This window comes from Miniopterus schreibersii (genome assembly GCF_964146895.1).
Source record: "Miniopterus schreibersii genome assembly, chromosome: 7".
Lineage (NCBI taxonomy): Eukaryota > Metazoa > Chordata > Mammalia > Chiroptera > Miniopteridae > Miniopterus > Miniopterus schreibersii.
Genome location: NC_138108.1, coordinates 35,192,198 through 35,214,443, shown reverse-complemented (window position 1 = coordinate 35,214,443; position 22,246 = coordinate 35,192,198). Strand labels below are relative to the sequence as shown.

The 22,246-nt window shown below is 36.2% G+C and overlaps 1 protein-coding gene across 6 annotated transcripts in view; it reads left to right on the top strand.

Moving 5' to 3' along the window:
* Positions 1–22,197, top strand: part of ITPRID2 (ITPR interacting domain containing 2) — an 84,773-nt gene extending 62,576 nt beyond the window's left edge. For 3 of the 6 annotated variants that reach the window (XM_081143371.1, XM_081143370.1, XM_081143372.1), the window contains 10 exons: positions 2,170–2,242; positions 6,080–6,168; positions 7,558–8,763; positions 10,780–10,857; positions 10,936–11,063; positions 11,457–11,607; positions 12,656–12,721; positions 13,411–13,875; positions 19,657–19,774; positions 21,027–22,197. In XM_081143371.1, the coding sequence (XP_080999497.1) occupies positions 2,170–2,242; positions 6,080–6,168; positions 7,558–8,763; positions 10,780–10,857; positions 10,936–11,063; positions 11,457–11,607; positions 12,656–12,721; positions 13,411–13,875; positions 19,657–19,761 (2,361 nt within the window). In that variant the 3' untranslated portion in view covers positions 19,762–19,774; positions 21,027–22,197. The remainder of the gene's footprint in view (positions 1–2,169; positions 2,243–6,079; positions 6,169–7,557; positions 8,764–10,779; positions 10,858–10,935; positions 11,064–11,456; positions 11,608–12,655; positions 12,722–13,410; positions 13,876–19,656; positions 19,775–21,026) is intronic. The other 3 variants (XM_081143373.1, XM_081143374.1, XM_081143375.1) reach the window with 3 other exon arrangements.
* The last annotated feature ends 49 nt before the right edge of the window (positions 22,198–22,246 follow it).

Here is a 22,246-nt window from a genome sequence, read left to right as displayed (position 1 = left end):
TTTTGTCATTTTGGTTTGTTATTTTGGCTTTGCGTGTGTGTGTGGTGTTTGTTTGTTTTGTAATTTTTATTATGAAAAGTTTCAAGCTTACCCAAAGATTAGATAAAATAGTGTAATAAACACCCATTATCCATCACAATTCTCTTATCATTTTTGAGCTATAGTTAATTTAATGAAAGACAACCTATAGCAAATGACCAGAATTCTACCTGGAATTGAAACCACTGAATAGGAAAAATCATGCAACATAAATCTAAGTTCTGTGTTTGTGTCATAATTTTCTGTGGTGCACCCCATCTCAAATATGACTGCTTTCTTTTGCATATCTGTGACTAATGATAAAACATAATCTATGAAATTCAGCCATTTTCACTAGTGTGTCTGTTTTTGCCTTCAACAAAGTGATTGATGATTTTCTGAGTAAATGGGCAAAAGGATCCTGACTTTAATAGTGTCATTAGTAAAATATGACCACAGCTTTTTTGGGGGAGGGTGTAAGGGTCTTTTTCTTTTAATCAGTCGTGGGGTTTGTGGTAAAAGGAGAGAGGGAAAGGGGTAGATTGGTTATTTTTTTGCCATAGAGAAGCATCTTGAAGGATAGTATACTGAGGATACATACTCATTAAAGTCATATTATTTTTGACTAATTTTGTAAATCTAAGGAACAGAAAATGATAATTCTGTTGTTAAGAATGAGAGCATATAATTTGTTGTATCATCTTGCTGTGCCTAAATTAAGATTCCTAGAATATAATTAAAGAGACATTTATATTTCTTTTATACTTCTCTGGTCTGTTTGATATAAAACTCTTTGAAGTAGGCCAGGCTTAACTAGAGACTAATAATAGACCCTTTGTTGAATATAAAAAGAAAATGCATTTTGTTTCCTTGCACACAAAACAATTGGTTTTCCTGTTGAACTTATGTCTGCTGCTTTGAAGAATATGTTACAGTGTTTCAATAACAAAGAATAGTAGAAACTGTTTTATATATGATTTATGGGTGATGGGTTTAAATGGCCAGTGTGCTTTCATTTTTCAAGTCATAAACTTGGATTCATGGAACTGTTTAGACAAATATATCACACACACAAATCTGACCAATTTTTAAATTAGGTAATAGCGTCTTTAACCTCTGAGTTTTTTTTCATGTTGGTCATTCCACTCTCATTTACATGGAATTTATTTATTTCCTTTTCTTGAATGGGTTCATAGCTCAAAACTGCAGGGTTCTACCTAAAAACCTGTTTGTTGTTTGCTCTCTGATTTGTTCAAGATTGAAATCCCATATGTTTGGCTAGTTTGCCCACATTACTCAGCTGTTATTTATTATTTTAAGGACTAATCATTACAGGATTTAAAGTGTTAGGAATTAGTATTCCCCCTACCAACCGGCCAGTGTTCAATCTTAATATAGAGTTAGTTATGTTAGAATAGTGGGTGTGGTAACTAAGGAATCTGAAAATTCCTGAATTATGCTGTTGTGCAGGTGGGGAAAAGAAGACAGTGTAAAGAGACAACTTTTGTGGGTTTGATACCTTCTTTGGACAGACTTTTCAGGGAAAATTTATGGTTAAGGATCTTTCAACATTTTAGTTCTGTAATGAAACCTGCTTTTCCACTTAAAACTCCCAAGTTATGTCTTAAAAGAACAATTATCTCTGGACAGAGAAGTCTTACACATGAGCGATTTTGATGCCTAAAATTTGGGGGATTTTGTAGAATTTTGCAGTGGGAGCATAATGTGCCATTTGTCAAAGATGCCGGACTTGTACTTGTCTCAGCTGTGTTTCAGCCATGCCATGGTCTGCTGCAGTGAGTCTGTTAGCATTTCTCCTGGGACTGACCTTACACTTTGAAGCTTAACATTTAGAGAAGAACTTTTTTTTTAATGGACCTTCTTTTCATATAATAGCAACTTTTTAAAATGAGGTAGTTTATACATGTAGTCATTTTTCTTTGCTAGCTATAAACTTGCACTCCGATTGTTAACTGGAAAATAGATTTGGGACATTCTAGTAATCTTGAGATAAAATCTCTTGAAGTTTTTAAAGATGTGAAGCTTTGGTACCCTTTTAGTTAGGTTGATTTGTTTAATAAATGATTATTAAGAGGTATTCTTCTTTGCCATAAATTCTTTAAGTTTTAATTACTTAAAACTCTTCTTTAGGTTCAAAGTACGGAGGGAGAAGCTCCTCATGTTCCAGCCACTTACCAGCTAGGCCTTACTAAATCGAAAAGAGGTAAGTAGACCATTGTCCACTACATCCCAAGCACATTACCCAAGTGTCCACAGTTGATTTGGAAAAGGGGTTTTATCTACCAGTATTTGTGGTAGATAAAAGTGTAAAACGACAGTTGAGACCACAGATATGCATGCTTCATTATGTGGTTTGGTTATAGAATTTTTTGTATTCTTCTTGAAGACTTTTGTTCACATAAAGTAATTTTATTTTGCTTATTCTGAAATGACCTTGTTATACAATTCTGTGCACTTTAAATATTTTTCAGTTCTGCTTAGGGCTAGATGGAAAGTGATAGAGCAGCAGATTCAAGTCTGCATTTTTATGTGGTTATGACTGAAATATATACCTGTGTTACCTACCTCTGGGTTTTCATTATTTACATATGGCTCTTAGGTATGATACACAAATATACCTCCGGCAGTAAAACACCTACGTCTCAGCAATAGTTAAAGCTAGTTAAATTAAATTCAAACTATGGATCAAAGGTGAGTGGCTGTAGATGTCGTTCTTCTCTTGAATTATTAATTATTGACCAAAGGACCTTTGAATCCATTTCTTTCACTTTTAATTTACAACACGAAAAGTATGTATGAGCTTCTTTAAAGTCATAAAGCTTTTGAGATTTAGAGAAAAGGAGAGAGGAAGTAGAGAAGTTAAAACGACTACTGAAGGTAGGACTGTTTATTTTTAAAACTTTACACATGCTGAACCACCCTGTTTTTTTTTAAGCAAAGATTCATATGTATGTTCCTAGAATAGGAAATTACATGTTTGTTTTCTTCTGATCTCTGAAATGACTTCATAAGAAACAATTTGCATATAATTTTTCTTTTATTGCACTGTGGTACTAAAAAACAAGAGCTCCACTTAACTAGGTCACTATAGTTCTCGTCAGACACAGAACAAATTTTACTATTTAATTTTCTTCCCCTTGTAAGTCCATAATGTATGTGTTTCTGAGATGTAAGGCAGAGTTCACAACCGTCAAGGAATCTTTGTTTTAGATAGGTAGACAAGGAATACATGTGTCAAAACGGGTGATAGTATCTTTTACCTCTGAGGTTTTTTTCATATTGGTCATTCCATTCTCATGCCTATGGAATCTTTCTTATTCTTGAATGGATTCATACCTCAAAACTTTCAGGGTTCTCCCTAAACCCTGTTTGCTATTTGCTCTCTGATTTGTCCAAGGTCAAAATCCCTTATGTTTGACTAGTTTGCCCACATTACTAGGATGTGGGCAAATTTTATATATTTAAATAAAAAACAGTATAATTACTTTAAGATCTTCCAAGAGTAAGCTTCCTGTGGTAGGAAAGATGGAATGTGGTTTGCGTTCACCTCTGTGTTTCTTCCTTTTATTGACATAGGGTCTCTTATTTCTGGTGGCACGAGAAAGAATATTAACATTTTTATAAATTAACAGTAAAATGGTTTTGTGTGTGCATGAGAGAGAGGGAGAGAGAACAGTGTAGTGTTTTAGTCATTTTTGAAGGTAGCCTATCAAATTTTGATAATGCAAATATTCGTGAGTATCTTAGAGTAATCATAATTGCAGAATTAGAATCACTGCTAGTATGTTTAGTTTACAACTTTAATAAAAATGCATATAGTGTATGTATAAAAATATTTTACACTTTACTGATAGGACTTTCGAGATTATAATGATCTTAATCTCAAATCCAGTTTTGGGATTTACACACTGAAGCTCAGAGAGGTTTAGTGACTCAACTCATGTCACAAGCTAACATTCCATAAATATTTTGAGAACAGTGCAAAATTTTCCTTATTAGAGAAGAGAAGCAATATTTTCTTTAGTCTAGCAGAGTAGATAGGTACTCTGTTTTGTTTCTTTATGATACTGGTCAAATGAAATGTCCAGATTTTGTTTTGTTCTCACTTTAATTAGTTTGCTCTAACTTCCCAGTTTTTAATTAGAAATGCCATTTCTTCAGATAGGACTGAGGTCTCTTTCTTTTTAGTTCTACCTTTTTCTGTGGAGAGCAGTACTTTTTGTGAAATGGAAATGTCTGACTCAAGAACCTGGATTGTGATTTATAGGTTACAGAATAGTTTTACCTGCATTGCACTTAGTTCCTAAAGTGAGCCTGTGAGATAGACTATTACTCTGTTTTGCAGAGGAGAGATATTGTTGCTTATAGAAATAAAGTAGGAGCTTGAACCCAGGCCCCCTTGTTACTTCCTCTATCCAGCACCTGTAGACTGAGCAGTCTACACTCAGATCTAACCTTTGTGAACTCAGACAGGACTAACCATGGAGAGGTGAACTCGGCACAGATATACTGCATTGCAGATAGAACAGATCTTAGCAGAGAGAACCTGAGCGTGGCTGGTCACTCAGGCTTCCCTGTGCTCTCTGGCAGCTTGCCCTTTGCCCAACAAGATAGGCAATTTCACTTCTAAATCCTTTAAGTGATTCCTTAATCCTGTTGTTGCTTTAAGGCGATAGTTACCATTGAGTCATTCCGCAAACATTTTTTATTGTTAGCTTGTGCTGGATACTGGGATACAATGAAGAATAAATAAGGTTCCTGCCTTGAGAATGCTCACAATGTAGTTAAAAAAAAAAAAGACATACAAACACATAAGGTAATAGATAACTGCTGTAACATAAGATGTTCATTGTTTTCTAATTAATATAATGCATAATTAGTACCTACAGTAACTAATAGCTCATTCCAGTTCAGTTTCACAATTATTCCAGTTTACCTAGACTTTTCAAGGATATTGGTCAGTTTCTTATATTTCATTATGCAGTATTATTAACTTCCAAATGATATTACAGAATTATTCTAAATTATTAATGAGAAAAAAATTACTCCATTTCAGATGCTCTAGGTGAAACTGAGGCTACAGTGGGATATTTTTCAAAGTCAGGCAAACTTTAATTGACTTTGGGTTTGATTCCAACATATTGTAGAGTTTTTTACTTCTATCATTCAAATCTGAAATGAATGTGGATTTGGCAAGCACTTTGTATTTAGCCTGTTGCTTTTAAAGTTCTGCAGAACTTGACTCGAAGTGTCTTCCTTAGTAAATGGAACAGTAATAAAGTCTCTCCCACTGTGGTATTTGTAGTGTGGATGAGTGTGTGATTCTGCTAATTGTACTTAGTTACCCTTTTTACATACTTAACAATGGTTTTTGGTGTTTTTTTTAGGTTATATTAACTGGGAATTAGAGTTTGGGACCAAAAACTAAGTAGGGTTTTTATGAGATTAACAATTTTATGTATTAGTTGAACCTGTTTCACTGAGTTTTATACAGTTGTTATAAAAAAATTGTTTCATAACTTATAAATGTTTGCATCGTTTGAAACACCAGAGGCATTTAGGTACCTGCATACAAGTTATTTAACTTATTGGCCTTAATTGTATTTTTATTTTCTTATTTGGAAGGTAATAGAAGTTTTTATACACTACATTTAACTTTCTGATTTTACCTACTACATATTTACATATTTCACCTTTATATTTTTACGTAATGGAAATGGTTTATTTGGGGACTTCTATTTTTTTTAATTCAAGCAATTGTCCTCCAAGGATAAAACATTAATTGGACTTACCAAAGTACATTATAATTAGAGCTTAATTAGCAGGTGCACGTTGAGAATTTCTGATTGATTCAGTGTTTGTTTGAATTTGATTTAACTCCTGAGCTTTGAAGCCACAATTTTGAATAAGTGATGCATATTTTTCTAAGACAGAATCAATGTTGTGTATCCTATATCTGTTGGGAATCACATATGTGTTACAATACTTTCTCACTGAGGTCATATTTAGCACTTTCGTATAACTACACTTCTTTTGGTAGATCACCTGTTGCGTACCGCCAGTCAGCATTCCGATAGCAGTGGTTTTGCTGAAGACTCAACAGACTGTGTCTCCCTTAACCATCTCCAGGTAAAATTTCCTATGTAGTTTGCACTCTGATAAATTTCTTCATGTTTGGGTGATTTTTTTAGTAGCTCTATATTTTGAGACTCAATCTGTGATAATCTTTATTTTTCAAATGACAATAAGAAGAAAACTCATTCTGGGATGCAGATATAATCTGAGCATTTAACTACAGATTTTAGGTTTCACTAATTCTTTATCTCCCTCTGACTGAATATTTAAAAACAGCAAGAACACCCTTCTTTATTTTAGGACCACCAGTAAACAGAGGTTATTTTAATCATTAACCTAGTCTTGTCTGTTATTTTTCTTATTTTTTGCCAGCATTGTGTTTTAGTGTTTTCCAATAATTGTTTATTTAATAACCAATGTTAACTGTGGACCCATAGCTTGCTGATTACTATATGATATGTGAGACTATGTTAGATAGCCAAGAGGTTAAGCACATCTCTATTCTCAAGGAGCCTATAGTCTATGTGTGTAATCCACAGAATATATGTGAAAAGTGTCTAAAACACATATGCAGATTTTAAAGAAAACTGGAGTAAGAGAAAAAGAGAACCCCAGAAAGAGCCTTTAGAAACAGCATAGGGGTAGACATATAAGAGAAGTGCCTAAGGAGACTCAAAAAATAATCCAGGGGGCAGAAAAATTGGGAGATGGAGGAGAAACTTTTCAAAGGAAAGCTATGGCCATCGGAGTGCAAAGATGAGAATTGGCTGCTTGGAAACTGAGTAGTTGAATGAATAGTTTTGATGCAGCAAATGAGGCAAAAGCACAACTGGAGAATAAATCGACGATGAGGAAAAGATATGAATGTTAACTTGTTTCAAGTAAAGACGCTAGCTTAAGGGTGATAGGTCTTTTTGTCTTTTTTCGTACCGCAGTGACTTAGGGAAGTTGCTAGGGAAGGGGTCCTAAGAGAAGAAAGTTCGATGCAGAAAACTCTGGGATGGAACTTGGGGGGAGATACCCTCATCCTGGAGAGGATATGAGCAGAAGGACAGGTTGGAGGGATTAGTTTTGAAAAGGGACACAGTTTCCTTTCAGAATGGAGAGGAGGGAATGATAGGAAGAGGTATGGGAAATTTGTAGGTGTCAGGGAAGAGAGTTAAGCAGTTTCTGTCCATTTTCTGTGAGTCAGTGTTGTGTGTTAGAAGAAAAGGAGATGGGTGTTGAAAAGGGGGTTTAAGTAAAATAATAAAAGGTCTGCAACAGTCTTAGTGAGAAATTGAAGGCGTTGCCGGCTCAGGGCTGTAAAAACAGTTTTGAACAGCTCCCAGGCCCCCGCAGAGGTGGGAGACCCTGAAAGCACAGAAGCACCATATCTCCCTGGCATTTCCTTCATGATGCTTGCCTGAGGTTTTCATCCTTCCACCTGTTTTCCTTTTGCAGGTTCACGAATCGTTGCAAGCCATGGGGAGCAGTGCTGATAGTTGTGACAGCGAGACAACAGTGACTTCATTTGGTGAAAACCTCGCCACGCCAACAGCACACGACCAGCCTTATTTTCATGAGTCTGAGGAGGAGTCTCTCGGTCCTCTTAAGGGAGGTGGGAAAGTACCAACAGTTGCCGACAGAAGGCCAGACAGCCAGGATTTCCCCCAGTGTGAGACTGCTGAGGGTACGGGAAGTAAAGAGCCCACCTGCAGCACGGGGGGTCACCTCCCTGAGGCTGCTAAAAGGAAAGAGGGTTCATCTCCAGCTCAGCCGGAGGAACTGCTGAGGGAAGCGAGCGCTGAAAGTGATGTGGAGAAAAGCAGTGAATGTGAGTTTGTGCAGTATACCACACACCATATTCTTAAATCATTGGCGTCTATTGAAGCTAAATGCAGTGAGAAGGGCTCTGAAGCTAAAACTGGGCTTCCCTCATCTGTGGACAGAGTTAATACAGCTTTGCAAAGAGCTCAAATGAAGATCTGTGGTCTGTCTAGTCAAAGAGGAGGGCGTAGCTTGATAAAATCAAAAGACCTGTTGAAACAGAGGTACTTACTTGCAAAAGCTGGCTACCCTCTAAGAAGGTCTCAGTCTTTACCCACCACCTTATTGAGCCCAGTAAGGGTTGTGTCCTCTGTCAATGTTCGATTGTCCCCAGGAAAAGAGACCAGGTGCAGTCCGCCTTCCTTCACCTACAAGTACACACCTGAAGAGGAACAGAAATTAGAAAAAGAGGTGGTTGAGCATGATGGTCAGTCTGTGGTGAAATCCACTATTTTCATCTCTCCATCCTCTGGGAAGAAGGAAGATGCCTCTCAGCAGGAGGCGAGCCAGGTGGAGGAGTGTCATCATCAGAGGACTCCTGCCTGTTCACTGTATGCTCCCGCACCTATATCTCGGTCCACCTGCTCCCTTCATTCTCTCCACTCGGAGTGGCAGGACCGGCCCCTGTGTGAGCACATGAGGACTCTGAGTACTCGCAGTGTCCCCAACATATCCGGCGCCACCTGCAGTGCCTTTTCTTCCCCCCTTGGGTGTTCTTACTCACACGGACATGCTGCCTATCCTTACCGGGTGGGCTCTGTGAACCCTCCTTCTGCCATCGAAATGCAGTTGCGAAGAGTATTGCATGATATCAGAAACTCGCTGCAGAATCTTTCACAGGTATGAGAAAAGGTGTACCTCTCTTCATGTTTTTTTTCTTCCATTGATCTGAGCACCTTTTAATTCATTGAGAAGCTAACACCCAATAGGCATGAACCTCCTCAGCTTCATTTTCTTCCATGCCTAAACTTACCTGTACCTACCCCTTTCCTATACTCCTCCCTCCTATCTCGGGAAAGGCTGTAAGTAATGCTGAACAAGGTTCATTGCTCTGCTCATAATCTTCCTTCTAGAGAAGAGATTTTGCCCATTAGGTATCCTTCCTTCTTTAGCCTCTGTTCTATTGTCTTTGTCTTAGGTTTTCCCTATTATTTAAAAAAATCTTCCCTCTCAAGTACTTTCTCTCCTTTTCTCTGCCATTTGACAGTGTTCACGACCTCTCCCTTTCTAAGTGTCCGTCCCCTTGACTTCCATGTCGCCGTGTGTTCTGGTTCTGCTCGTAGCTCTCTGACTAAGCTTTCCTTTCACCTACTGACTCCTGAGGCTGGTCTCCTGGCACAGAATTAATCTGCCTCCACTGGGTTCAAAGACTGAAACTACCTCAAAAAAGGAAAAAAATCAGGTAAAATGTGAATTCGAATATAAATGGTCTATGTGTCTTGTCACTTAAAGTCATTCCTCTTAGATCTGTTAGTGGGCTGGAAATAATCCCCCCTTAAAAGCTTTGAAAATAAGTAAATTCGTAGGTTTGCCCTTCCTATTTCACATTTCCTTTCTACACCTCTTTCTGAACTAGTTATATTCAGACAGTTAAGGAGATGGAGACAATGACTGTAATGCAGTGATCAGAGTGTTCAGCTGGCGTCAGGAGGCCTAGAGTATATAAAATAGATCTCTCATCATGATGACTGTAGACAGGGAGCAACTTTGAAAGTAAAAATTAAAGTTACGACTTTTCAAGTTATGTAGCAATGTGCCTTCTTTTAAATATGTATTTTATCCTCATGACAATTATCTCTTAATGATTTTCAATCTAACCAGAATGTGGGTGTTTTTTTTCCTCTTTACAAAATGTAGTTCTTTTTGTGAGTCAGACACTTAACCTTTCAACTGTAATTGTGTGATGCTGGGGATTCCCAGGGCCCTGTCTGCCTGTGCCTTTCTTTCTTGGCCAGCGTGTTCTTCTGCCCTAAGTGTGGTCTTCTCCTCTTAGATGTCCCATCAATAACTGAGCTAATTAATTTCCGCTCCCCACCTCAGTAGACAGGTGCTCTTTGTGACCTGGGCTCTGCCCCAGGACTTATTCCTTATGTGTGTGCTCCAGCCATTAATGGACTGCATGCAGGCCCCTAAATAGTGGTGCAATCCTAGGTGTCTGTTTTTGCACATGTTACTTTTTTTTTTTTTTAAACCTAGAGTGCCCCACCCTTGCCTTTCTTTGCCTGACCAAGTCCTGTTTACTGTTAAGGCTTAGCTCAGGTGTCAGCACCATTGGGAATGTGTATTCCCCTAATCTGAATTTTTGTATGTTTCCAGCATATTACTCCCCTCCACCCCAGTACTCTAATTTTTTAACTTCTCTTTTATTTCTTTCTTGTACTATGAGAACATTTAAAGGCTAGGAATGCCTATTTTTCTTCACTGCCTAAAATAGTGACATATAGTAGACGCTCAAATGTCTAAGAATGAGCAATGATGGATTGCTACTCTCTCCATCCAACAGTTCTGCTATTTTAGAATGACACTTGCTATTGCTTCTGCATTTTTGAATTTTGTTTTTCTACTTTCTGAAGGCAAGAGGGAAGTCCTGTAAGACATAGATGAACTATACATGTTCCTTTGCTTCAGCCTTATTCCAAATAGAATGACTTTTACACCTGAAACAGATGGGATTAATAGGTAGCATGAGGGATGGATTGATTTGGCTCTTGCTTACAATATCAAGTTTTCTTTTGTTTTTAATATTTTTGCCTCAGAGAAAGATTTAAAGGCCTCAAATTCATATTTTTAACACTTCAGATAATTTGCAAATAGTCACTTTAATGTTTTGTAACCATGCTTTCACTTTTTTTAAAGTATCCAATGATGAGAGGACCTGATCTTACTGCTGCTCCATATAGTACTCAGAAATCATCTGTTCTACCTCTTTATGAAGTAAGTTCTTACTTAACTCATTGTGTACAGGATAATTCGTGTGATTTAGAAGTATAATTTTGTTACATTGTGTTTTAGAACACTTTTCAGGAGCTCCAGGTAATGAGGCGGAGCCTGAATTTGTTTAGAACGCAAATGATGGACTTAGAATTGGCGATGCTGCGTCAGCAAACCATGGTTTATCATCACATGACGGAGGAGGAAAGGTAAAAGTTCATTTTGTCTCAATGTGACTCAGAATGTTTTTTATTCTAAAAAGCATTGTCAACTTTTTTTTTAAACTAGGTTTTATTTCTACTGCTGTGTACCCTTTACCTATCTTGTGAGCCAGTGTAAATAAAATTCCTAAGTAAACTTCCCTGCTTTCACTGTGTTAAGGAAAGTAGTGGCCATAATCTGTTTTTAGTGTTTGGGATATTTGTGAGAAAGGCTAGATGGAGAAAGACCAACTGTCCTGGTGATCACACCTGTTGCAGTTGCTACTGTGTCAGTTTCTAAAACTTGGAATTTCACTGCATTCTCATAGCTGGTGAGAGACCCGTGACTATGAATCCCCAGACTGCTTTATTCAGACTTTGTGCCTGTCTCCATACTGACAGGTATGAAGCTGATCAGCTCCAGAGTTTGCGAAATTCAGTCCGGATGGAACTCGAAGACCTGGAACTGCAGCTGGAGGAGCGCCTGCTGGGCCTGGAGGAGCAGCTCCGCGTCAGGCACATTCCTTCACCCTTGCGCTCCTCAGCATTTGTGGTAGGTACCTGGGTGTGGACAGTAGTTTTAGTAAGGATTTGTTTATAGTGGGCCATATAATTTAAAACAAATGCCTTAACTAAAAACACTTATTTTAATGGCATTAGAGGAATGCAGAACGTTTAAGGAATCTTTCCTCCAAGCCAGTTGAATGTACATGTTGTGATTATTTTCTTAAATATTTAGTATATGTAGAAATTCATTGAAGAATTTTAGTCATAATTTTTAATAATAGAGAATAAGCAGCAATACAGAAGTTCAGGAGTTTTAAAGGAAATGACAGTGGATTAATCTCTGAAATTTAGATTTTAATTCCTTCATGGAATTGCAAAGAACACAAATATATGTTTCATTCAGTTTTTTTCCCCACTTTCTTGCCTTCAAATAAATAACTTTTCTTTAAGCTTTTCCTTTATTTTGTATTATTTTCTATTCTTTATGTTTTTTAAGGAATCAAATAAGATCTTTGTAAAGGCAAAAAGTGTATACAACCAAGAGAATAAGAAACACTTTATACTTATGAAAGAACCACTCCTTATACTTCTCTTCTTTTCCATGAGACTTGAACTTCAGCAGTTGTATTCTTATTTTTGCCGATACCTTTGCAGTCGTAGAATATGTTGCTTTGAAATAGTGAACTTTTCTGTTACCTGAACAACATATTTGATTTGTTACAAATAAATGGATTATTACCACACACAGACACACACATTATGCTCAGGTATTGAATAGCATCAGTAGAATGGGGTGTGTGTGTGTGTACACATGTGTGGATAGCATAGAATAAGAATATTCTACATCATCGATGAGTAACTTTTCCCATAAAAGGTTTTGTTCCATTATTCTGAGAAATGTGTGATGGTGACAGCAGGTGTTACGTATTTACCTTCAGTCACAATAATGCATTTTATAGGATCTCGTGACAGTTAAAGGTGACCTCTCTGACATAAAGGAGTGCTTTGGGGTAATAATTAGCTTATTCATTTTATTATAAAACAGTTGCAGTTTGAAAAAACACATACACATATATATGTTCTTCCTTTTTCAGGGAATGTGTGGCAGTCGAAGCGCTGACAACTTGTCATGCCCTTCTCCATTGAATGTAATGGAACCAGTAAGCCTCTCCTTTTAAATCTCTGGGGGACCAATGACACATTTCATAAACAAACAGTTTTCTTAGTGTAGATGAAATATTTTTTTAAATACAGAATTTGATAAATTATTTAAATTGATTGGAAGTGCGTTTGGCACTTGTGAACATCCCTGGCCACCTTAGTCCACTAGAAAGCGAGTTAATTGCATAATTGACTTACCTTTATGGCCTAAAGGCGATAATGCATCATAAAAGCAGTTAATTTATACTCTAGGGGGAATGTTCTTTTACAGTCCGATTCCACGTCCCTTAGGTAGTTGGATCTATAAGATGACTACTTTTTGAACAAAAGTCTGGTCTTTATCATACATTAAACAAATTAGTTTTTGGGGGGCAGAAGCATTATGAGTAACTGTTTTGTTTTTCATTAGTTATTCTTCCTTATGAATAATTTGGACACCCACATGGCAACAAGTAAAATTTCATTCAGCTAGATATTCTAGTTATATAGTGCATGGCTTGATCTCACTGTGAATTTAAATTTTCTTTGCTCTCGTTGCAAATAAAGTTGAGTAGTTACTAAATGAATGAATTAGAATCATGTCTTTACAAGTTAAGTGACTTTTGGCAATACAGCTAAGTTTTTAAATTTATTTAACTACCAATCTTAATTTCAAGAGAGAAGAATTACAATTTTTCTGATCTCCAAGGTCACTGAACTGATGCGGGAACAGTCCTACCTGAAGTCCGAATTGGGCCTGGCACTTGGAGAAATGGGATTTGAAATTCCTCCTGGAGAAAGCTCAGAATCTGTTTTCTCCCAAGCAACATCAGAGTCATCTTCTGCATGTTCTAGTCCCTTTCATCCTAGTAGAAGAACTGGAGTACCCGCTAGTGACTCAGCGCGCAAACCTAAGGCCCATCGGGTACCAACCAAGAAAGTATTTCGAGCATCAGTGGCCCTGACGCCCACTGCTCCTTCTAGAACAGGCTCTGTGCATTCGCCTCCAGAAGTGGAGAGTTCTGAGGAAGTTGGTGCAGCTGAAGAAGCCTCAGAGGCTGTAGGACCTAAATCTGAAGTGGAAGAAGGGTGTGGAAAAATCCCATTAATGCCAGCTGCTGAGGAAATGCATAAAAATGTGGAGCAAGATGAGTTGCAGCAAGTCATCCGAGAGGTGAGTAAGATCCATGCTTAATAATTTATTTGATGATATGTGTTGGAGGAGGTCTTTTAAAAACAATTGTTTATAAGATATTCCTTTGATTGACTGTATTCAGTAATTTTCATATTTTAAATTGACCTTCCCTTTGGTCCAGCTATGTCTATTAAGATATTTTTGTAATGTTTGTAATGGCATTTTTGCAACTTCATACTACAGTGTGAAATAACTGCAGTTCTGTATTACTCACTCTGGCAAAGAAGGTGTTTGTAGAGCTCGAAATACATAAACATGTGACAAACCCTTTAGGTCTGTTTCCACATTTGTAAAATGAGAGATTACAATTTAGATCTCTTCCAGGATATTATGTCATTTTATAATGTCAATTTACATGAGAAAATGGTGTTGTGACTTTAATAAGTATAAATAATTTGCTTGGTTTAGTGGGTGGAGAAATATGGAGTTGCTCAAAGATAGAAATACAGAATGAAAAGGTTTACCCTGAAGGATAGCAGTGTGCAAAGCTGAATCATGTAACCATAGTTCTAGTAACCAACAGGACTACAAAAAATTAGGAAAGTGAGTGCTCAAAGGTCAAAAGTTAATTAAGAAAATTAGCAAAATATCTGTTTTGGGCACTAGGATCAGGTAGTAAGAAGGAACAGTATATTTAAAAAGGGAGACCAAGCTGTATCCTAATAATCATGTTTGAGACAAACTCACATTTTCAGAACAAGCATTATAGCAGGAGCGACTAGATGTATGTAATTTATTTTCCTGCCATGAGATACCAGCTTAAAGTTCGAAAGGTCTTAATTTTATAAGTTATTTGTCCTTCAGATGTAATTATTTCTTAAGTTGGTTGTGGCTGGGTTCATCAAGCTCTGTTTGTGCAACTTGCTCAGTTAAGTATGACTGATTATCATCTATTCTTATTTATATGTTTCATGTCAGAGATCTGTTTTTGAGTGAAATTAAGTAATTGTTTTTCTTCACACTATTATTTGTTAACTGAGGAAGCAAGTTCTACGGTATTTTTTCCCCCCTTAGAAATGTGATATTTTTGTAGCTTGTTTTGGTTTGGAAGTTTTCCTTGAAAACTCAGCTTTATGTTGCTAATTTTTCACAAATACTCCCTTAATGCATACTTGAGTCTTCATTTTTAAAGTCATTAATGGATGGCCTGATTGAGCTGTAGGTAGTTTCCTAGGAGTAAATCATTCCTAGACGAGAGGGCATTGATCCTTTGACTCAGGACATAGCATATAGAAAGTTGGTTGTTCTTTTGGTTCTAGAGACTTACTTAAACATCTATAAGAACCTCCCATTAAATGTAGAATATTTTATAATTTGAAGACACTTAAACTGATATGCAAGGCAAATGTTTCAAAAACTTGAGAATTTGTTACTAAACCATTAATTAGAGACTCCCTAAGTCAGGATTTGGCATAGTTTGGAGGAAGTTGGGCTTAACATTTATCCTTTTACTGTGTGCAGGGAAAAAAAAAATGACTTACCAAACAAAATATACAGATCAAACAATGTGAAAGAGGAATATTGGTGTAGTTAAGAAAATAAACTATTTTGAAGCACTTTAAAAGCATATATTAATTGATAAATTAGTCCAGTGTCATTTATAATTAAAAAATAATTTGTGTTAATATCATCTTAACTCGGTTGTAATTGTATTCTGTTAAATTTTGTTTACAACGTATCTAAAATTCAGATTAGTCTTGATTCCATTTATTTCAAATCCATAATCTTTTTACCTAAATACACTTGGTACTGAATTCCAGTGGTTTTTTTTTAAGCTTATTGTATCAGCTACCAAGAAAATTAAATTAGATTCTGTCTTGCCAGTAAATTCTGGGCCCCTGACCCCATTAACAAAGCCACTATTCAGGAAGGAAGCTTTAAGCTTGTGTTGAACAGTTTTGCAGGTAAGGATTAAGCGTGTTTGGCAGACACTTTCAGGGAAGTTTTCTTAATGCACTCATGGATGCATGAAAACAATGATGTCTGTCAGGCCTTTCTTTCCGTCATTTTACCATATCTGAAGTTTTTAAAAAGAATGCTTTCATTATTTATAATGTGTTAATACAGCAGAATTCTTCATTCGAAGGACAATATTGAAAGTCCTTTCAGACAAATGGTTAGTACACTCAATCAATAACTAAGATTTGTCAGATTAAAGATACCCCTTTTCTGTGCAGACTGTGTATTTTGTAGTGGGGAAAGAACACTCTCCTGGAATTTGCCCTGGTGGTCCACGATGTATGTAATCAGTGGCCTGAAAAAGTAACTAAATGGAAAGATTACTGAATAGAATGAACGAACCTGTGCCCACAGTAGCAAATTCAACAGAATTAAACTTCAAAGTGTGAACATAGAGTGCTTTGTGTTTAGAGAGTTGGTCTTTGTTTATTGAAGGTCTTAGGCTTGACTCACGCCTTTTAGTATCTTCATTACCAGTCATCTGACATGCTTTAAACATGTATTTTGGTAAATCCTCAGCTTGACTATGTTCTTATTATAACTTTTGTTAGTGATTGTCTCATATAATGGCTGCCACAAAGTTGTCACTCACTACATGTATATTAAATGGATGTGTTGCTTCATACTTCAGACTTGCAGTTGATACCAGACACAATGGCTCCGAGGCCACCTGTCACATCTTGAGCCAAATTAAGCAGAGACAGGGTTAAATCATATATGAGCGTTTATTCCAATAATGCTGGCAATATGGGGAGAGCAGTTGGTCACTCTGGAAATTCTGCTCTGACTCCCCTCACCAGTTAGCTGATTATATATGGGTGAGGGAAAAGATAACTACATGCAGCTGTGAGCTACAAGTATAATGGGAAGGGGAGGGGGAGGGTCTGCTGTCGGCCTTCGGGAGCTCAGAGTCCGATAACCAGGGGGCTAATCTTCTATGATGTTGCAAACAGCTCAACCCATTCCTGGGACCAGAGAATGGTCAGTGTTCCTGAGACAAATTCCCAGAGGGGGTCAGGATCTGGGCACAGCAACCAAATCAAAGCATGTCCTGTCCTTGGTCTGTTCTCAAAATGTGTTTCTTTTCTGAGTAATGGACGCTTCGGGGCATCTTATCTTTTCACAGCCTTGTTTCAGCTTCCAGTTTCCCAGGGCCTGTAAGAAAACCTCTTATCTATGGTTAGTAAGGTTAGTAAGGATTATTAAACAACTGTGGCTCTATGCTTATTTTGTGCTATTCCTCTCTATCACAATCAGTCTGTTTATATTGCCAGTGAGCATTCCTTTCTTAGTCTCTAGTAGCCTGTCTTTAGCCTGTATCACTTTTTGGAAATTGTGCTCATAAAGGCAACTTGACCATCCATCCCAGTAGTGTTTTCTCACTCCCAATCCTTCCAGCCTCTCTGTAGCATGGGGGACTTTAAAATTAATGTATCTCTCCATACATTAAATCCTTCAATAAGCTGTTAAAAGCATTTTATCATTTTCAGTGCTAGTTTGTCATCCTTTGTTTTTCTACTTTCTGTTTCATTTTATGTGTAATGTGGTCTCTCTTGTGCTCTCTCCCTCTGTCTCTCACACTCTGTCATTGATCCAAACATGTATTGAGCATTTATTTTATGCCAGGATACATTGATAAATGAGCCCCAATTCTCTCCCTGAAGTAGCTCACAGTAAACACTTTCCATTTGAACTCACCCTTTCTATTCTAATTCCCGCCCACTCCCAGCAGGAACTGTCTTGTCGGCCAGGCTCCTTTTTGCTCACACCTTCATCCAGGGTGCTCCTCCTACAATTTTCTGTTCTCACTGTCATCTGAAATCATCTTTCCTTTTTCATGACCTACCACATTAACGTTGGCCATTCTCTGAGAATTTTTTATTTTCTCTTCTAGCCCAAAGTGGTCTCTCATTTTTCAAGATTTGTTCCATTCTTATATCATTAATGAATTAATAAATTATCTTTCCTCTTAGTATTTTATGAAACAGTATTCATTTTGTTTCCGTCTAGATTATGACATCCTTGATGGTGAGACTTTTATGCTTTTCTCCACTAATGTCTGTACTCCCCAGATATGTTGGCACATATTTTTGGTTTGTAAATAATAGTTTTTACAAGTTGTTTTTTTTTAAGTTTTTTTACATATATATATTTTTTTATTGATTTCAGAGAGAGAGAGGGAGAGCGAGAGAGAGATAGAAACATCAGTGATGAGAGTCATTGATCGGCTGCCTCCTACATGCCCCCTACTGGGGATGGAGCCCACAACCTGGGCATGTGTCATGATTGGGAATCGAACCATGATCTCCTGGATCATAGATCGATGCTCAACTGCTGAGCCATGCCGGCCAGGCCAACTTTGGTTTTTTGAATGTTGATGAATGATGAAATTTAATCAAATTGCCACATTGCATTGAACAGCAGAACTGGAAAGACTGCTGCTCATTGTCTCCTATAAATACAGATGTGCAGTGGTTCTGATCCAACACACAGTGTGTTTGTGCTTGTATATTGTGGCTAAGAGATTCTGGTTTTCATAATATTTGTATCTAACACATTTGTTTAAAAAATGAATTCGGAGTGCTATGAACTTCAAAAGCTTTTGATGATGTTTAAAGTTTAGAATATTGGTAGAAGATAGAATGATAAGCTTATATTTATTTGAATATATTCCAGTGAAGATGGTTGGTAGCTAAGGAGCATCTGTTTCTGTGTATACTTATGTTATAAGTGTATGTATTGTGTGTGTACCAGTTTTTCATGACAGATTAGTACAGATCCATTTTTGGAAAGACTGCAACTGAAATGTGTTCAGGATGTACTTAGAAACATTTTAGGAAATAGATCAGGCTGACAGGAAACTGTGGAAATGTAGAATTTTTAAAAGCTGATTGAGAGTGTCTCAAGTGCTAATTTTGGAAGGTATTATCAGTTTATTTCAGGAAATCACATTTACAGTCTTTACAAAGGGCTATTTGGAGGAGATGCTATATCATAAGAGAGAAAAAGGCATGGATAGGCATGTGTAGTGTTTGGGTATCTGGAGAAGAAAATCTTGATGGAAGCGTCATTGCCCCTAGGTCTGTTTGCCCTTTCTACCAATAAAATGAGATGTATATCCTTACCTGAAGCCAAAGTTTCAGACAGGTGACAAACATACCATACAACTAAAGAAAAAATTATGTTTTTAGAGTTTATGGTCATTTAAAGAATGTTTTTCATGTTTTAAAATAATCTGTGCTAAATGATCATTTTTTTCTACTTAAAGTGTGAGTGTTACATTTAGAACAACATATAACTTCTTTAGATACTCTGCTTTCAGTTGGTATAAACAGACAAAAACCTGTGTATTGTTTTGCCACGAATGGGTTTTCTTAACAATGAGAACATTGAGCGTTCCTGCTGGCTACCATACAAATGTGGACATTAATAAGAAACATAAAAATGAATCTAACGTTTAATCACTTCTTCCAGGCTATTTTGTGTCATGAACAAGTTATTTAATAGAAGTTTTTTAACCTATAACATTTTTTGCTAATGTTCTCAACTTAAGAAATTGATATTTTATAATGTAGTTGTCTGAATTTTGGTCGACCAGACCTAGAAGTCTGATCTGGGTTGGAAGAGAGATGAAAGTGATTCCCTTCTCCCTCTGTATTGCATGAGGTTCACAGGGAGGTTGTCATTTTCTTCATGGTTTAGGTGATTGCAGACATGAAATGCTATTTATGTTTTTTTGAAAACAAGAAATGGATTATAGTTATATTCCTGAATTCTTATTTTTCTCTGTTTCCATTCTAGATTAAAGAATCTATTGTTGGGGAAATTAGACGGGAAATTGTAAGTGGACTTTTGGCAGCAGTGTCTTCAAGTAAATCATCTAATTCTAAGCAAGATAGTCATTAAATGGAATTAATAGGTAAACTTACTGAATTTTTTTGTTTAGATAAATGTAAAATAGTACTTAGTTTTTAATGCTTTGCTTTCTTAGTACACAGGTCTGCTTCTCTAATGAAAGTTTAATTTTTAGAATGTATGTTATATATTACCCTGCAGTGTGAAAACCTCATACAACCCCTTTTGAAATGCAAATCGAAATCTTATAATACTAACCTCCAAGAGATTGTTATACAGAGTGAGGCAAAAGTAGATTTACAATTGTTTGTACAGAAAATAATACGATAATTAATAAATAATAATACAAGAATAACCTCTCTGTTTCCTGTATCACAACTGTAAACCTACATTTGCTGCACCCGTTATATCATTTTACTGAGATTTCATTATAATAAATAAATGCTGGACTTGGGGAAATCAGTACCCCCAAAGCTGAGTCTTATTTTGATTGCATTGGTTATAATGGTATTTCAGATGTACAATTTATGGACCAAGATTTTGAGAATCACAAATTCTTAGTACCTTTTCAATTTTTGCCTTTTTTTTTTTAAAATCTTAGTGGTTTCTTTTTTTTTTTTTTTTTTAATATGTCTTTATTGATTTCAGACAGAGGAAGGGAGAGAGAGGTAGAAACATCAGTGACGAGTCATTGATCGGCTGCCTCTTGCACGCCCCTTACTGGGGATCGAGCCCAAAACCCAGGCATGTGCCCTGACCAGGAATCAAACCGCAATCTCCTGGATCATAGGTTGATGCTCAACTGCTGAGCCACGCCAGCCGGGCTTAATTTTTGCCTTTTTAAGAAATGTTTTTCATAGTTCCATATCTAGTAATGTCATAATATATATAGAATTGTTTTATTTATGAAGTGGATTACTTTAATTTTATTTCATAGTTCTAGTTACATTTTATAAAATATATATTAATAGTAATACTTGGTGAATACCACAGTCAGTAATACACTACAGTAGAATAATGCCTTTAACAAAACTAAAAACATTCATTCTATAGAATATGAGAAACAGATACACAATTTGACAAATATAATATATAATTTTGGCTGCAGAAAGTAGGAGCATATCTTTATAAATTATTTCATAAAATAACGGTTTTTTTCAAAGCTAGGGATAAAAGCATTAACTCTCAGGAAGATGTATAGAGATCACAACAGGATCTTGTGTGTATGCATGTATAGCAAATACTCTCATTTCACTTTTAAAGTATGTTTTAATAATATTTGAAAGGTATTTAATGTTCACTTTTTCTTTTTTAAGGTTGGCATGGATCGTATTAGCTGTGTAATATTGGAGTTATCATGATATACACTGGTGGAGGTATTATTTGTGCTTCAGAAGATACTTGCTGCTGAGCTGGGCTGCTGTACACAGTGTACAATGTTTATTTCTTCTATGCATATCTTTTTAAAAAACATACATAGAAACTTAGGCACTTTGCTGACTTTATTTCTCTCCTAAACTGTCAAAACTGTAGCCATTTGAAAAGCCTAATATTTATTTGTATGTCAATATTTTCCAGTTGATTCCCTACATAGAATTAATTTTAAAACTTGAAAACTTCCAGACTTAACCAACGTATGAATAACATATTTCTTTAGACTAGCTTCGTTAAACACTGACCTCCATGAGGTATTTACTGTGCAATAACTGATTCATTTTTTGTGAGCTTGAAACAACCAATGATTTTCCCTCTACTGCTGTTAATTAGTGTCACTTCCAAGAAGAAAATTTGTTCTGTTGTGAAGATTTCCTCTTAGTTTTTGAGGAAGTTACTAATAACAGTAGGCTAGAATTCTCATATGAGGTTTCCTGCAACTACTTAATGTTCTTACACTGTAAGCATTGTTACTTTACCCAAGACAAATGTAATTTTATTATAGCTTATGTAGTATTTTTCTTTTGGAAATGTGTCTTATATTAAACACTATGTACTTTTTGCATTGTCCAGACTTCTTTATTATAAGGAGATGTTTCTTCTGTCTTTTAGACTAAATAGTAGAGAATTTCCAAAATAATGGGGCCTGTGACTTGAATGGGTAAAAATAAATAAGCTGTTTTTTGGTTTTGTTTTTTTTTTTCAAGATGGGAGTAATTTAGATTTGTTCTCCTTACAATAGATGGTTTTAGTTCAGTTTAGCCATTGAAAACTGTTTTTATGGGGGAAAAAGAGGAAGATGGCTTTCTATTTGGTCATATGTGTGTTAAATAAGTATGTAAAGTAACAACCAAATGTTACTAGAATTATCCCTTAGCATTTATAATTTTCCACTCCTAGTATATTTCTTTGTGTGAAATTCTAATCAAAAGTGGTCAGGATGTTAACAATATTCTTTGAAAAACTAAAAGGTTTATAAATGTTTGAATTATCACACAAAGGCTGATTTCTAAAAAAGAAAAATTAAAACAATAAAGTATTTATTTTGCCTAACAGGTTTTTAGTGGTTTCTTTTCTGGAACTACAACATGAAGAAACTGGA